Below are 15,630 nucleotides of genomic sequence, written 5' to 3'. Positions count from 1 at the left end.
GCCCCTCGGCCTCCAGCTCACCGCCCACCCTAGGGAGCCCCTCCCATGATGCCTCAGTTCTCCACGCCTGCAGGACGCGGGTTCCACGTGGGCAGTGGTTTGCCTTGACTGTGTGGGCCGCCTCCGTGCCTCGCACGGGAGTGACAGGACCTCAGCAGACCTGTTGACGTAAGCAGAATCATCTGCGGGCCTGTTTCTTTCCTTGGCTTGAGGAGAGATGGACTCTTTTTCTTTGAGTGTTAGGACGTTGTTTCCTTTTTTCTTTAACCTGCAATGTGGGTCCAGCCAACGGGCCATCCCGGGCAGAACGGGAGGTGCTGGGCTCCCGGCAGGGCCAGCTGGGGCCTCGCTGGAGCCAGCCTGCCCGGGGGCCACCTTATCTGTGCAGCCGGGCGGCCGTCTGCTCACTGACAGGCTGGACACCAGCAGCGGCTGCCCCCGAGTGTGCTGAGGGCTGAGCCCCGGGTGGGGCCTCGTGGTCACCTTCTGGCGTCCTCGGCTGCCCCCCCACCCCCCCGCCTTTGCAGACTCCTCCCCACCCCGTGGCAACCTTGCCTGCCTCTCAGGCCAAGGTAGGCCCTGGTCGCTGGGGCAGGGGACGGCCTCGGGGCCAGTCACGTTCTCTACAGAGTCTCGGTCCCGGACAAGGTGGAGGGGGACAATGACTCTCCAGGAAGCCGGGTTTGGGGAGCTGTGGGCAGGGCTGAGAGATGGCGAGTAAACAGTGGCCACACTGGAGACCCATGTTCGCCAGCCTCACACAGTCCCCCAGGAGGAGGGACGGCCCCCTGCCCTGGTTCCTCCACAGCGAACCTGGGGCTTGGGCCTCCCCTCCCCCCTGCCATTGCCCCGCACAGACCTGGCCCAGATGTCAGAGCGAGACACCCGTGCACTTCCTGGGTTCTTCTCTGTCCTGGAGGTGGCCTTATAGGTGCCATGGCTGGGCAGAACTCTGCTGGGGTCTCCAGGACGGGCCAGAGGGACAGAAACGTCAGGGCACAGCCTGCCTTGGTCAGTAGGGAGTTGCACAGGGCGGGAGTCCAAGGCCTGGTGGCTGCGCACGACCGGGGACGATCCGACTCACCGCCCAGCGCGAAGGCAGCAGGCGTCTCTGCCCCCATCTGAGGCGGGGGTGTCTTTGTCACAGTGAGGACCCGTGGCTGTGTCTGGCGTCTGGCACCCAGGACCCTGACCTCCCGGGGCCCTCAGCTGGCCCCTCCTCACACCCCTTGAGTACGTTATCGGACTGGTGGCTCATCTTTTGGGAATGACTTCCGGTTGGCTCCCAAGCCGCTGGGCACCAGCCCCTCAGCAGAACGCGGGAGACCTACAGTTTTCCTCTCCATAAATACTCAGGGTCTGGTAGGATGATGAGTTCGTCCCCCACCTTTAGATTTTTCTGATCTGCCCGAATCCTTCGCGATGGCAATGTATCGCTCTGATGATAAAAATGTTATTTAAAATCAAAAGCAGAGTCCAGTCCTCTGTTAAAAAGCTGGGTTTGCAGAGAACTTTTTGCAAGAGTGTCTCATCATTGAAAGCCGGCTTCTGGGTGTGGGAAGTGTGGAAAGGACAGAAGAGAGGGGCTGCGGGCACCGAGGGCGCTGGGGGCCGCACTGTCCTCACAGGTGCTGTCAGGGCCGGAGCTCAGGGCTCCTGGGGACTGGGGCCACCGCCCCAGGTGACCCCTGCCCCCACCCGCCGGGAGGTACAGGAAGAAGGACATCCTGCTCCTCCCGCATCCTGGAGCGGACTCTCGCCTTGTGCCCCGTCTCTGGTGACCTGGCCGGCTGCAGCCTTGGAGGTCAGAGGCAGGGCTGAGGTCCGGCCCCGACCCCTGAGCGTGACGTCGACCCAAGGTCTTTACAGAGAGCATCTTGGGGTGGGTGGGTGTCAGGTCTGCCTTGGACAGCGATGGGGTCCAGTTCACTCTTGTAGAGCTGCGAGAACCTTCCGGGATGCCGGAAGGTAGCCCAGAGGAGCCCACGGCCAGAGGCCTGGAGACCCAGAACAGGGCCCTTTGGGAACACTCCCTCCTCACGGGGAACCATGCCTTGGCTGATGTGTTCTTTAAAACAAACATTTAACAATAAAAATGAAGACTGTATTTCAACCTTAAAGCTACAACTCAAATTCAGGGAAACACTTAACGTGCGAAGTAACACCTGCCGGGAAACGGTTCGCCTCACGGTTCGCGGTAGGTTTTCACTGTGCCTTTTAACCAGGCGGCGAGGGCACCGGCAGAGGTCCAACGACCGAAATAACTCCAGGTCTGAGTCTTCGTGTGGGCGATCACGGCTGATATGGACTCTTCTGTTGAGGCACGGAGATACGTCCAACCGCAGAGGTCGGAGGCAGGAACCGGCCCCTGGGAGCCTGACCAGTTTGGGACCTTAGAAACCGGCTCCACGGCCAATGCCAGCGCCGCCGGCCGGGGGACCAGGGGTTCCTGGGCTGGTCTTCGCGCATGCCTGTCTCACGGCCCGGAGCCTGCAGCCCGAGGCCCAGGCGGGGACAGGCAGCCTGTCCCTGGGCGTGTGCACGTCCCCTCCTTGGGTCCTCAGTGCATGGCCAACGGCTCCTGTCACCAGTGAGGCTTGGAAGCGACCTCTTCAGGGTCACCCAAGGAGGACTCCAGGCCCAGAATAAAAGGGTCCTCTTTTCCCAGAATCCGGGTTCCTGAGGGGCTGTGCGAGGCGGGGGGGAGGGTGAGGCGAGGGTGAATTTGCACACACGTGTGCGACGCGGCCGGTCCTCGTCGCTTCCGATCCCAAAGCCTCGGTGCCGCCTCACGCTGAAGGCCACCGCTAGGGGCCCGGCCGGCTCTGCGTCCCGTGCCCCACAGAGGTCTCTGCTCCCGTCGGCTGCCGCGCACGGGATTCCAGACCCCGGAAGGCGCAGTTGTGCAAGGCGTGTGTGCGCCCGGGCACCCGCGCGAGTCTGAAGGGTCTTGGGGGACCCTCAGCCTCCCTGCACCGCGTGGCCCAGGGGACGGGGCTGTGCTCAGACGCCACTGCCTCTATCTCTGCCTGCAGGTGCAGAAGTTTCCACCGACCCCACGGAAGCCACGGGCTGGGTGAGGAGAGCGAGGCCCTCCCCTGGGCGACAGGGTCAGGGGGGCACCAGAAACAGGGTCATTGGGATGAATCATTTCTTAACGCGGTGTTTTAAAAAATCAAAACGAATGCACAAAATTGGCGACGAACAAAATACCAACATTTGAACGAAGGCAGATCTGTCGGAAGCTCCACTGTTCCTTCCTTGTCAAACCACTGCCCACCCGCCTGGCCCTGCTGGTCCCCGCCCCCCCCCCCCCCCCCGCCCCACGGAGGACTCAGCCGGAGGGACACCCATGGCACTGGGAGGAGTCAGCCGGCGCTGTGTGGGGCCACCCACCGCCCCCGCCCCACGGCCCGGCCGGGCGAGTGGCCTGAAGTGAAACCCCCTCCCCTTCCTCCGAGCCGAGTGACTGGGCATGCAGCCCACCCTTCTAAACTCCACTTCTCTGGTTTCCGCAGTTGTGGGGGGGGCGGGTATGGAGACTTACATGTCGTGTAGGGTGGCCGCAAGGAGACCGGCAGAGGGTGGCCCAGAGCGGGCCTGGGGCAGGGAGGGGGCCCTCCGCCCCCCCCCCCCAGCATTGATGATCTCCCCCCTAATTTGGTCTTTGTTGACACCAGGGGAATCGCTCCCTCGAATCATCCTTGCAGGGCACAGGTTGGCCTTTCCAGGTTTTTCAGGGCCCTTTACCACCGGTCTGGGGCCATGCGCACAGCAGGTGCTGAGAAGTCGGGGGAGGAAGGCTCTGACACGGGACACGGCTGGTCAGGAAGGAGCTGCGCGAGGGACGCTCTGAAGTCCCCACGTTCGACGCCTAGGCCGTCTCACTTGTGTCCGACACAACCCTCCTTAAGTGCCGGGTAAGTGCCCTTCCGTGGCCCCTGTGCACACGGGTGAGAGGCTGTGCTGGGAAGCAGAGGTATAAGGACGAATAAGAAGCTTCTCGGGTCCAGACTTTGCGGCGAGGAGCTGGCTCGGGAGGGGCCGGGAGCGGGCTCTTCCCCGCCCTGCGGGGGCCGTACGTTACTACAGGGCTCCCGGGAGGCCGAACTGCTGAGGGGCAGCAAACACCTTAAACGTGGAGGCGTGGGAGGGCCCTGTCCTGGGGGGGCTGGTCCCCTCTGAGCAACAGCCAGCCAGGGCCACAGCGGGAGGAGCGAAACCGTCCCCAGGCCTGGCGGACGACAGCCCCGATGCGCGGCCTTGTCACAGTGAGAAGTTCGCAGGGACGATGTCCACGGAGAGGAGCCCAGGGCACAGGGTTCCCACCCTTGTAAAACCAAACCTGCCTCCCTATCTGGACACACACAGACCCCGTGTCACCACGCCCCCCCCCCCCCCGCCACTGGGGGGAACCCGGAAATTACAGGCACTTTTTAGTTTCTTCCTGGTATTTTCTGTCTTTCTTGAGATTTTTACGACCGTGTATACGTTTTGTAATCAGAAAGAAGCAATAGAGGTAATTCTGTTTTGAAAAGTGATGTACTCTCCCCGCAGTAGCTGGGAGATTTGGGGGTCATGTACGTGGCCTCTGAGCCCACGCCTCGTCCGTGAAGTGGGTATGAGCCCCCACTCACGGGGTGGCCGTGGGATCACCCAGGCCACGTAAGCGGGAGGCGTCCCCGACGCAGTAGTGGGAGATGAGTCCTCACCGTCCCCCAGGTGAGTGTGGGGACAGAGCCACAGGGCGGCTCCTGGAGTCCAGGGCTCCGCGCGGGTCAGGGCCTCAGTGCCCGGGGCTGGGAGTGGCGGGCGCTCAGCCCAGGCCACGTTTCTGCTGACCCGGCAGCCTTCCTCCTGAGCTCACACTTTCCAGACAAATCCCCCTAATGCTTCTATTCTGTCGCCGGCGTATATAAGGAGGGCTCACCTCCCAGTTCTCCACCGCACTGCCCAGAGGCCCCTGCCCGACTCCCCACCAGCCCCGGGTCCCTGCATCGCCGACGCCCGCCATGGACATCGCCATCCAGCACCCCTGGTTCAAACGTGCGCTGGGCCCCTTCTACCCCAGCCGGCTGTTTGACCAGTTTTTCGGCGAGGGTCTCTTCGAGTACGACCTGCTGCCCTTCCTGTCCTCCACCATCAGCCCCTATTACCGCCAGTCCCTGTTCCGCACCGTGCTGGACTCCGGCATCTCCGAGGTAAGACCTGGCCGGGGGGCTGCTTTCTCCTGCTGGCCGCGGCTGGAGGAGCAGGGGGAGCACAGCGCTCCGTGTGGAGCCGCGCCTCGCCTCGGGCCTCCGAGGAGGGGTCTGGAGAGGGAGCCGGAGCCCAGCCCCGTCTCGTCCTCTATCAGCCCGTGACCCACGTGCGTTTTGTGATGCACCAGCCACACGATGGCGGCCCCGCGAGCAGGCCCACTGCGGCCGGTGTGATGGCCGGTGTGAGGGCCGGTGTGGGCTCTGTGCTCCGGGCTGTCCACCCTTCCCTTCCGGCAGGAAGCCTGGGCGGGTGCGCTGTGCCGCCCCGGGTCCCCAGGAGGGCCCCTCCCCCAGGACGGCCAGCACAGCCGCAGAGTGTGGTCTGTTTCCTGCCCGGGGCCAGGCCCAAAGGGAAGCGACTGCTGGCCTTCCCTCCCCGAGCCCCTGCGGTGGACCCCAGGGTCCCGGGGTCTCGAGGGGCTGGGTCTCCCTCACTGCCTAAAAGCAGAGGCCTGCCCAGGGCTGATGCGGCGCCCTCAGAAGCAAAAACAGCCTTGCTGAGTGTCCCCAGGGAGCGCCGTCAGGGCAGGGGAGAGGGAAGCAGGTTGAGCAGCGAGCCCGGCAAGGCCGTCGGGTACATCACGCCCGTGGGAGAAGTCAGGCCCCGGGCTGTTTATGGAGAAACCAGGGAAGCCGAGGGCTGTGACTTTATTCAATGTGCTAGGTCCAACCAGTCAGCCAACCCCTGACCCGCCAGCCAGGCGACCCGTAACCAGCCTCCTAACCCGTAACCTGCCCGCCAACCATAACCAGCCTCTCAGCTCATCAGCAGCTAGGCATCAGCAGACACACGGTCTTGAGGCCGAGGGTCCACGCGGTCCCGAGTCAGGGGTCCCCGGGACTCTGTGCCCTGTATGTGTGGAAGGCGTTTCTGTGCTGACGGCCGGGGGACTGGCTCCGGCCAGCCCCGCACGAACCGCAGAGGCCCACGGGAGCGTTTGGGTTTCAGGTCCGCTCTGACCGGGACAAGTTCGTCATCTTCCTGGACGTGAAGCACTTCTCCCCGGAGGACCTCACTGTGAAAGTGCTGGAGGACTTTGTGGAGATCCACGGCAAGCACAACGAGAGGCAGGTGGGTCTGAGGGGCCCCCGCCTTCCGGGGACCCTGCGCCCCAGGAGGGAGGGGACTGTGCCCCCACATGCCCGCTTGTCCCAGAGCGCACAAGCAAGCCTCCTCCCAGCGACAGGGAGGCCGCTCCTGAGCCCTGGCAGGTGAGGGGTCTGCAGGGACCCCCGCCCGGGTACCGCCCGGCTGCCCCTGGCTCCTTCCGAGCCGTGCCAGTGATGGGGTCGGAGCAGGGAGGATCCCGGGAAGCTCTGGGCACCGAGGGGGAGGGGCGGGGGGGGAGCTCTGAGCCGACGTGGGTTCCATGGAAACCTAACTGTGGCAGGCGAGCCCTGCAGTGCGGCCGGCGGCCATCGATGCCCCAAACGCTTGTGTGTTCACACGTTCACCTCTCGGCGGCCCTTTGTCATCGGCGCCCCCGTTATCGGGAGCCGGCAGGTGGCAGAGCCCGGCTCAGGGAGATCGGTGGCCCCACAGCTGGTTCAGGGTGGGGTGGCTGCTCACCTGGCAGAGACCAGGGTCAGAGACCAGGGTCTCCTCTTAATGGTCGGAGCGGTTGTGTGCGTGCGTGCGTGTGCGTGAACCCCTGACTCCGTGTCTCCTGCCCCCCCACGAACGGCGCTGTGGCCCAAGTGACTTGTTTCAGCGTGGAGACAGAAGTCGGGCCCAGGGGCTGGGACCAAGCTGTCCCGCCAAGGGGAGAGTTCTTTTGCTCAGACCCCGCTGGGTGGAAAGCCGGCACCCTGAGCCTGTGGGGTGAAGGCCAAATGTGGCCCACGTGCAGGACTAGGACAGCCAGTCACGCGATTCTGGAGAGAAACGGGTCTGATGAGCCAGCTCCATGACCCTGAATGGCCCCAGGCTGTGCAGGGAGGCGGGGAGGCGGGGCAGCCGGCGGGGGGTGGGGGGCAGCCTCAGCAGGAGCTCTCCACGTGGCCTTCTGGCTCCCACTGCACCGTGTGAGTGTGGCGGGTTTGGCCCTCGTGAGGTCCGGGAGGGCCTTCCCCGTGTCAGGCCCACGGCACCCCCGGCCCTGGCGCCTCTGACCGTGCCCTTCCCCGTCCCCCGCCCAGGACGACCATGGCTACATCTCCCGTGAGTTCCACCGCCGTTACCGTCTGCCTTCCAACGTGGACCAGTCGGCGCTCTCCTGCTCCCTGTCCGCGGATGGCATGCTGACCTTCTCTGGCCCCAAGGTCCCGTCTGGCGTGGATGCTGGCCACAGCGAGAGAGCCATCCCCGTGTCGCGGGAGGAGAAGCCCAGCTCTGCGCCCTCGTCCTAAGCTCGGCCTCGGCCTCGGCTGCCACTGCTGCTGCCCCCACGGCCCATCGGTCTGGGGGAGCCCTAGAAAGTGGGGTGCTGGTCTCCATTTGCCTTCCTTCTTTCCATTTCTTTTTCCTTTCCTCTGAGGGAGCGAGGGTTTGGGGAGGGTAGCCTGGAGGGCTTGGGGCTTCCGCCTGCGGTGCCCCGGCCTCGGGGCCGCCCCGATCCCAGCACTGGCCGCCCGGTGGACGTGATCGCCTCCCCCGCTTCCTGACACGGCGGCGCCGTGCTCCCAGAGGAGGCCACCTCGGGACAACCTCTGGGTCCCCAGGGCCAGCCAGGCACACCTTGACCCTGGGCGGCGGGCGCCCGTGTCACGGCCCGGCTGCGCGTCCTGCCCTCGTTCCCCGGGTGCCCCGAGGTCCGTCTGGCGGAGCCTCCTGTGCGCCTGGGCCCTCGGCAGCCTCTCCCCGACCGCGCTCCCCCCATCCTTCCTCTATGTAGCACCTCTCCCGGGGCACCCGGCCACCCATGAGAATGCAGCCTGTGGCAGTCAATAAAGAGCAGGTGACACAAGCAATCTGCTGGCTGGTGGTCGTGCTGTCTCCCCCGGGGGGTGTGCGGGGCCGCATGACCTGTGGCATGGGTGCAGGGGTGGAACTGACCGGTGGGAAGGGTGCAGGGTCCACCCCGGCCGCCTCCAGGCGACCTGGTCACTTCCTGGCTCCCACTCCCCAGTGCCCCCGGACCCCCGCTTGGTAGGGAGGAGGGGGTTTGTGTGGAGAGCACCGAGGGAGGGGGAGGTGGGGGTGTGGAGAGAATCAGGACCCCCTTCTCTGTGGGACCCAGGGTGCCCGGTGGGGCAGTGCCATCTTGCCACTCTCCTCCTCAGGGGGGCTTGTGTCCCGGCTCCCTGGGGGCCGCACTTGAAGGACCCTGGCCCCGTTGCTCCCCGAGGGGTGAGGAAGGGTGGTCAGGTGTGGTCCGAACTTGTGCACCTCTGCGTGTGGGGGCGCCCCCGCTCACTGCCCCTCCTCATTGGAGTGGGCACGGGCGCCCTCGGGGAGCTTCTGGTGACCAGGGCACAGCATCCTGGGCAGCCTCCCCCACCCCGTGTGGTCGGCTGTCTCCCTGCCCGCCCTGGCAGTGGGGGGGTGGGCACGAGGCCCAGAGGCCCCCAGCCTCCCTGGGGGAGGGGCCCCGAGGCTGCAGTGACCGCGGGGAGGGTCAGGTGCGTCTCTGGGAGCGGATGGCGAGCAGGTGCCGCGTCCTGATGGGCACTGCCGGTGTTAGGCTGCATCACGGGGGAGTGGGGGCTGGGACACGGTCCTCGGGGTGGCTCCCATACTCCTCCAAGAAGGTGGACACACAGGAGAATCTCCTGTGAAGTGGTCCCTGATCAACACACACACACACACACACACTCAGACACACACGTATGCACCCACACAGGTGCACGCAATGCACACACTCAGACACATGCCCACACCCGCACAGTGCCTGCATGCACACACTGGCACACTCACCCACACAGGTGTGCACACGCACACACGTTGCACACCCACACACGTGCGTACACACACTCAGACACAGGTGTACACACTCACGCAGTTGCACGCACATGCACATACTGAGACATATGCACACACCCACACACGTGCACACACGCACTGGCACACGCGCGCACACACACACTGCACACGCACAGACGCATGCGTGCACACGCACACACCCACACGCTGCTTACACGCATACTGGCACACGTGTGCACACTCACCCACACAGTCGTGCACGCGCACACACACGTGTGCACACACGCGCATACGAGGTACCTCTATCCCTCCGGCTCAGCTCCACCTGAAGCAGAGTCCTTGCGCCAGCGGGAGGCCCTCCGACCCTCCCACCCTCCTGCCCTGCGACTCCCGACAAGAAGCCGCCCATGCTGTCCTGCCACTTATTCCACATTTGTGAGAAACGTGGGGTGCTCTGTGGTAGGTGGCGGAGACGGCGTCTACACTTGGGGGTGGAGCTGGATGCTTTGGAAAACCGGACTGTCTGAAGCTCCCTCCTCTCCGCGGTTCCGCCCCAGGCTGGCTGTCCTCGGCGGACGCCCGTGCTTTTCCCCAGCGAGGTGCGTCACCGCGTGCCCGGCGGACTGGGGGCCGGCGTGGCCCGGCTGCCGTCGGGGCCGAGGCGTCAGGTGCCGGTGGCCTCGGGTCCACCGCAGAGCTTGCTGAAGGCTCGTCACGGGCTGAGCCGTGTCCCCCGAATTCCCATGTTGGAACCCTAGCCCCCGGCACCTCAGAGCGTGGCTGTCTTTGGAGATCAGGCCTTGAACGAGGTGATTAAGGTAAGTGAGGTCACTGGCGAGGGCCCTGCTCCTGAATGACCGGTGTCCCTGTGAGAAGAGCTCGGGGCCCAGAGACACCCAGAGGGATGAGCGCGTGAGCACACAGGGGAGGACGGTATCTACACGGCCAGGAGGCAGGCCTCAGGGGGAACCAGTCCCGCCCACGCCTGGATCGGGGACATCTGGCCCCAGGACTGTTGTTTGGGCGGCCCAGCCCGTGGTGGCTGGACTCTGAACCCTGCACAGCGGGCGTCACCCACTTATAAATCAGGAGGCACCGAGGAAGCCAGGCGGGACCTGTTCTGTGGGCGAACTGCTGTGTGGCTGTGGGCACACTTGTCAGCCCCTCTGAGCATTAGCTCACTGTCCTTAACAGTGTGCCCGCTCGGGGAGGGGGACCGCATGCTCCCTGGCGGTCCAGCCCCAAGACGGCCACCTGCAATTCCAAGATGCACCACCAGGTGGCAGCAGAGGCCCGACGGTGGCCACGAGACCGCTTGTCTCAAAGGTCACCTTCAGGCGTCCAGCCGCAGCACACCTCCGCAGAGGGCCTGGCTCCAGCAGGCTGGGCTGGGCGCCACGGATCTTTGGGAGCCCCCACCCTGACCCCAGGGCACCGGTGTCCAGCCCGGGAGACTGGCACCGGGAGACACGAAAGGCCGCACAGGGAGCCAGTGGTATTTCTTTACGATAAGCGGTTTTTGTTTCCTTGGCTTGTTTGTAAAATCATTTGAAAAAGGAGAAGTCTGCAGCTGGCAGGTCAGCCCTGTGTCGTGGGTCCCTGGGGGCTCTGGCGGGGTCTCCTCCCCCGCAGAATGACGCAGTGCACCAGCCCTCCCTGGCCTCCGCGGCCGCCCCTAGGACTTTGGAAAGGGAGCCTGACACAGGGGGCTGGGTCACCGGGTCACAGATATCGCCGGCCAGATGCTGCATGTGGCCGCCTGGGGGCGTGCTGAGGCCCAGAGGCGCATGCACGCGGGCCAGACCGCAGAGGGAAAGGAAAAGGCGACACCAGAGCCCAGGAGCTGGGGGGCGAAGCCGGGACCTGCCTCTTCTCCGCAGGACGGGCCCGCCCACCTGATACCCACTAGGCCTTCAGGGTGGGAAGGGGTGGGGATGGGGGAGCCCCACTCAGGTTGGGGGCCGTGTGTGTGTTGGGGGGGGTGGCCTGGCCAAAGGCCGCAGCTCCCGTGTGGCCCACATCAGGGCCAGCTCCCCAGCTGCAGGGTGACCAGGCTGGGGGGCTCTGCTGTGGGATTTCCTCCCGGATCCGGGTCTAGTTTGCGGGGGCCCGGGAGGCGGGCGGGCCCGGAACCTGCGTGGACGCTGCTGTCGTGAAAACAGAACGAGATACGCGTGGACACAGTCACACGTGCACACACAGAACAGACATGTACGCGCAGACGCCAAGGCACGCGCCTATGCACACCCACGCGCACACACAACACGCGCCTGCAGCAGCCATGGGCAGCCCGCAGCCTTCGTTTCCTGCCTCTCATTTCATTGGCTTCCCTCTGAGCCTGATTTGTGCTTGAACTTGAAAGACACAATCACACAAAGACACTTCCTACCCGCTTCTCCGCCTTGAGGAAAAGCCTCCCCCTTGCGCGCTGGTCAGCAGACCCTTTTATGTCAAGGTGCTTGTGGGGAGCCCTGATCTTCTTTGTGCTGCCGGAGGCACCTGATTGCCTTCGGATGCTGGAGATCGGCGGGGGGGGGGGGGGCGGTGCGCTCAAGGGCACCCCAAGGTCACCAGGAAGGAGCGGCTGTGAGGAGCAGGGGTGGCTCCTTATTCCGTGGAGCTGTCAGCCACCTGGAGCCTGTGAGCGCTGTGTCCCGTGCCTCGCCCCCCCGGGGAGCAAGAGATCAATAAAAAAAATATATAATCGGGCTCAAAAGCACAGCTTTCCAAAGCCAGCGCAGGCTTCTCCAGAGCCTGGGAAACATTTACGGGTGGGTTTGCTGGTCCCCGACTAGTGACCTGCACGGGGCGCCATCGAGGGGAGACCAATCAGACCTGGAGGACCTGGGTGGGCGACAGGTTACCCCCCAATTCCACCCACGCGTCGGTGAGAATTCGGAGGCCCCACACTGGCCCCAGGGGCTCTCCGATGATGATGGCCGGGAGCGCAGGCCCCGGAGGCTGCCGCTAACGGGGGGCCTGGGGGTCTCTGCAGCCCTGTGCGGGGGGGGGGGGTTGGCGCCCCGCTCGCTCGTGCGGACCTACCCGGGGCTGTGGCTCTTCTGACTCTGCGGAGAAAACGCCAGGACGCGGCCTCCGGGGCGCCCAGGATGTGAGCGCCAGCAGCCTCCTCCTGCGTCCTCGTCCTCACTCTCTCGCCTGCCTGTCCCGCAGCCACGGTCAAGCGTGTTCCCCGGGCCCTGCGGCCGTGTCTTGTGGCCGGGGCTGGCCGGGGCTGTTCTGTCACTGCGGCCCCTGCCACCACGGTCACACGGCCGTCTCTCCCCGTGTGTGTCTGTGTCTCTTCTTGCGGCGACACCGGCCATCCGCCTGAGCCCCCCGGGTGATCCAGGGTGCTGTCGTCTCGCTCCTTACCTTGATCACGTCTGTAAGGACTCTTTTTCCACATCAGGTTCTGGGGTTTGGAGTGGAGACGCGCCTGCCGGGGGCCACTTGAGACGGGGGTTGTCCACTCGTGGCGTGCCCGGGGCCAAGCCCGCAGTCTAGTGCTGGAGGCCTGTGTTTCTGTTTTGGGTGTTTCCATGGCAACGCATGGTTGCCCGCCCACGGATGAGCCGGTCTCTGGCGCCCATCAGTGATTCACCTATTAACAGACGCCGGGGGCAGGTGCTGATCTGGCCAGGACACCACCACCCGAGGGGCTCCAAGGAGACGCTGTGGACGCCACTCAGTCACGGGTTCTGGCCCCCGTCCTGCCACCAAGAAGGTCTTGGACCCGGACCCTCGCTCAGGGCACCTGGACTCCAAGGCTGGGCCAGGGGCCCCAAGGCGGGGGGAAGGGTGTGGGAAGGCCGGCGGGGCCACAGGGGCCAGGGCAGGCCCAGGGGGCTCTGGGTCCCCGGGAACCCCGGGGCAGGGCACGCCCAGCCAGCCCTTGTCGGCTCAGAGAGGACAGGCAGGTGCCGCCCGAGTCGGGACGTGGGCCACGGGGGCTGCTCCCCTTCAGGTGACGACGCAGAGGAGGCAAGCAGGGAAGCGGTGGCAGTGTGTGTCCACGTGTGGCTGTAGGGTCTGAAGTTGGGGGGAAGGTGGGGGTTTATGGGAACTGGCACCCACGTGACCCTCAGACACCTCGTCCCCCTCCCACCCCGAGGTTCAGGTTCGAGGAGGACGTGGCAGCAGGGTCGCGTTGCGGGGGTGGCTCGGCGGAGGCTCAGGGAACAGGCCGGGACCTGCGGCAGGACAGCGGGACAGCGGAGAAGGTTCCCTCCAGGCCCCAGGCCCCGGCCCGCCTTCTCGGCCGAATAGGGTGCGGGCCGCTGCAGCCCGGCTCTTGGAGCGCGGCTGCGGGGACCCTGTGGCTGAGGTGCCTGGGCCGTGACTTGGGGAGGCCGGGGAGGGCAGCAGGGGTGGCTGTATGTTTCGAACCGGAGGGGACGGCAACTGGGGTGGCCCCCAGTGGCGAGGGGCTGAGGCTGCCCACGATCCCGTTCTCTGCCTGGCCCCACCCGGCCGGGCATGCGCCTCTCCTTCTCCGGGCCCCCCGGGCCCGCCTGGCCTGCACCCTGCCGGGCTGCTGCACCAGAGCCCGGCGCCGTGGCCCGAGTGGACGCGGACCCCGGTGAGCGTACGTGTGGCCGGGGCAGCTTCCCTCCTGCTCACTCGAGGCGGGGGAGCTGGGGATGCCGGGCCACAGGGACCTTCTTGTCCAGTCCGCTGGGCATTGAGGGCTCCTCCCGCCAAGATCGCCTGGACCACCCCCCCCTGTGTCCCCAGCTCGCCCACGCCAGGTGCCCTCACATACCTGTCTCTCCTCTCGCTAAGTCATGGGATTTAGGGCAAACCGATAAGCTCACCCCCCTGAAGGTGTGGGTAAGTCACTGAGCAGGAGGACGTCCCTGTTAGAAACCAAGGAGCCGCGAATCCTCACCCAGAGCCGTGTCTTCTCCACGGCGGAGGTTCCCGGGCGGACGTGCTGAGTGTGCAGGGCCACGTGAGTGGTGCACCCCCCAAGGCTCAGCCGCCCCTGCCCCGCCGGGCCTCCAGCCACCGCGATGGAACAGGGACACGGGCTTCCACTCTGCCGGCCGGGGACAGGCGAGGTGCGGAGATCAGGGGTGGGGGGTCACACGGCCGGGCCTCTGCGCTGTCCTGGACGGAGGCAATGAGCAGACCGGGCTCTGAGGTGCTGGTCCAGGGGCTTCCAGAAGCACCTCCCGGACACAGGGCAGGAGTGACAGGAGTCAGGATGCGGACACGGGCGTGGGCGCATTGGGGCAGCTTCTCGGCCACCGAGGCCTCACCATCCCGCGGCTGCTTGCTGTCTCCTGTCTTGGTGTGCGGCCACCGCTGGGGTGGGGGTCTGTCTTCCTCTCCCCCCCCCGTCTGGGAGCCGCGCCCCCTGAAGTCCCGCCGTGAATGCGCCAAGTCCTGTCGGTCATCTTTACCCTCGGTGCCCCAGGCTTGCACTTCTGAACTGAAGCGGCTTCGTGCTCCCCCGGGGGATCTTTCTAGAGCAGCCACTGTGCGTGCGGTCACTGGGGACCTTCTACACACGCGGGTGCCCATCCCGCAGGTGAGGGGCCGCGACCCACCTTTCAACCGCCCCCCAGGGACGCGACGCGGCGGTGGGTGGCGCTTGAAGAGCGAGGACGGCCTCTGGGCCACGTCTGTTGTGTTAGGTCTGCCGGGACGACCTTGGTGAAGCCATCGGCCCTCCCTCCCCTCCAGCCCCGAAACCCTGGCGCCTCTGGTTGCGTAGACCATGCAGGGGGGCGGGGATGAGGGGCGTCTGCGAAGGAGCCTGGGGGTGGGGGAGTTCACGCACCCCTGCTTCGGGGCCTGGACCCCCCACAACCGCCCAACAGTGGTGATCTTCTGACAGAAGGTGGAGTGGGGCCGGGCAGGGCGAGGACTGGGGGTCTTGGGCTGACCAGCCTCTGGCTTGGCCCCAGCAAGGATGCTTTTCAAGTCCAAGCCCTGGAGGCAGGTCCTCGGACCGGCCCCACCTTACGGACAGCAGCTGAGGTCTGGACAGGGTGAGGAACTTTCTGGCTGCTGAGACAGGAGGTGAGTCCTTGCTGCCTCTGGCAGGGTCCTGGGGCTCCTTCTGAGTGGGCCCAGCTTGTTTGGCTGGGTCCTTTCTCCTCTGATCCTGGGATGGCCGGATGACTCAGCCCTGGGCTTGGAGAGAAATCCCTGAGGCCTCTCCCAGTGGGGGTGGCAGGTGTGGCCCTGGCCCCTGCCACTAGGAAAGCCCCACCAAGAAGGGGCTGCAGGGCTGGAGACGTCACTCAGCAAGTCCCCACCCCCAGCCCCGTCCTGAGGGAATCCTGGGAGAGGGAAGCATGTGGAATGAGAAGATTCCGTGGTCCTCGTGACCCGGGAGGACAGTGGTCACACTGCAACCTTATTTCCTGCCTGGGCTTCCCCTCTCTCCCCTGCCCGACCTGGGAGGAGACCCCCATAGCTGAGCCTTGTGCCTCGTGGGGGTTGGGAATGAGGGGACGCAGGCTACCTCCTACACCGCCCCCCCCCCTGCCGGGC

General features: G+C 65.6%; 1 protein-coding gene across 1 annotated transcript; it reads left to right on the top strand.

Annotated features, from left to right (window-relative positions):
• Window positions 1-4,935: 4,935 nt before the first annotated feature.
• On the top strand, window positions 4,936-8,171 carry CRYAA (crystallin alpha A). The gene is made up of 3 exons (XM_003991362.4): window positions 4,936-5,201; window positions 6,211-6,333; window positions 7,401-8,171. Exons 1-3 carry the CDS (start codon window positions 5,013-5,015, stop codon window positions 7,608-7,610), a joined length of 522 nt encoding a protein of 173 aa, XP_003991411.1. The 5' UTR covers window positions 4,936-5,012; the 3' UTR covers window positions 7,611-8,171.
• Window positions 8,172-15,630: the final 7,459 nt, after the last annotated feature.

Source organism: Felis catus, chromosome C2 (genome assembly GCF_018350175.1).
Source record: "Felis catus isolate Fca126 chromosome C2, F.catus_Fca126_mat1.0, whole genome shotgun sequence".
NCBI classification, from domain to species: Eukaryota; Metazoa; Chordata; class Mammalia; order Carnivora; family Felidae; genus Felis; species Felis catus.
Note: the sequence above shows the minus strand (reverse complement) of the source record. Positions and strands in the feature narration are given on the sequence as shown.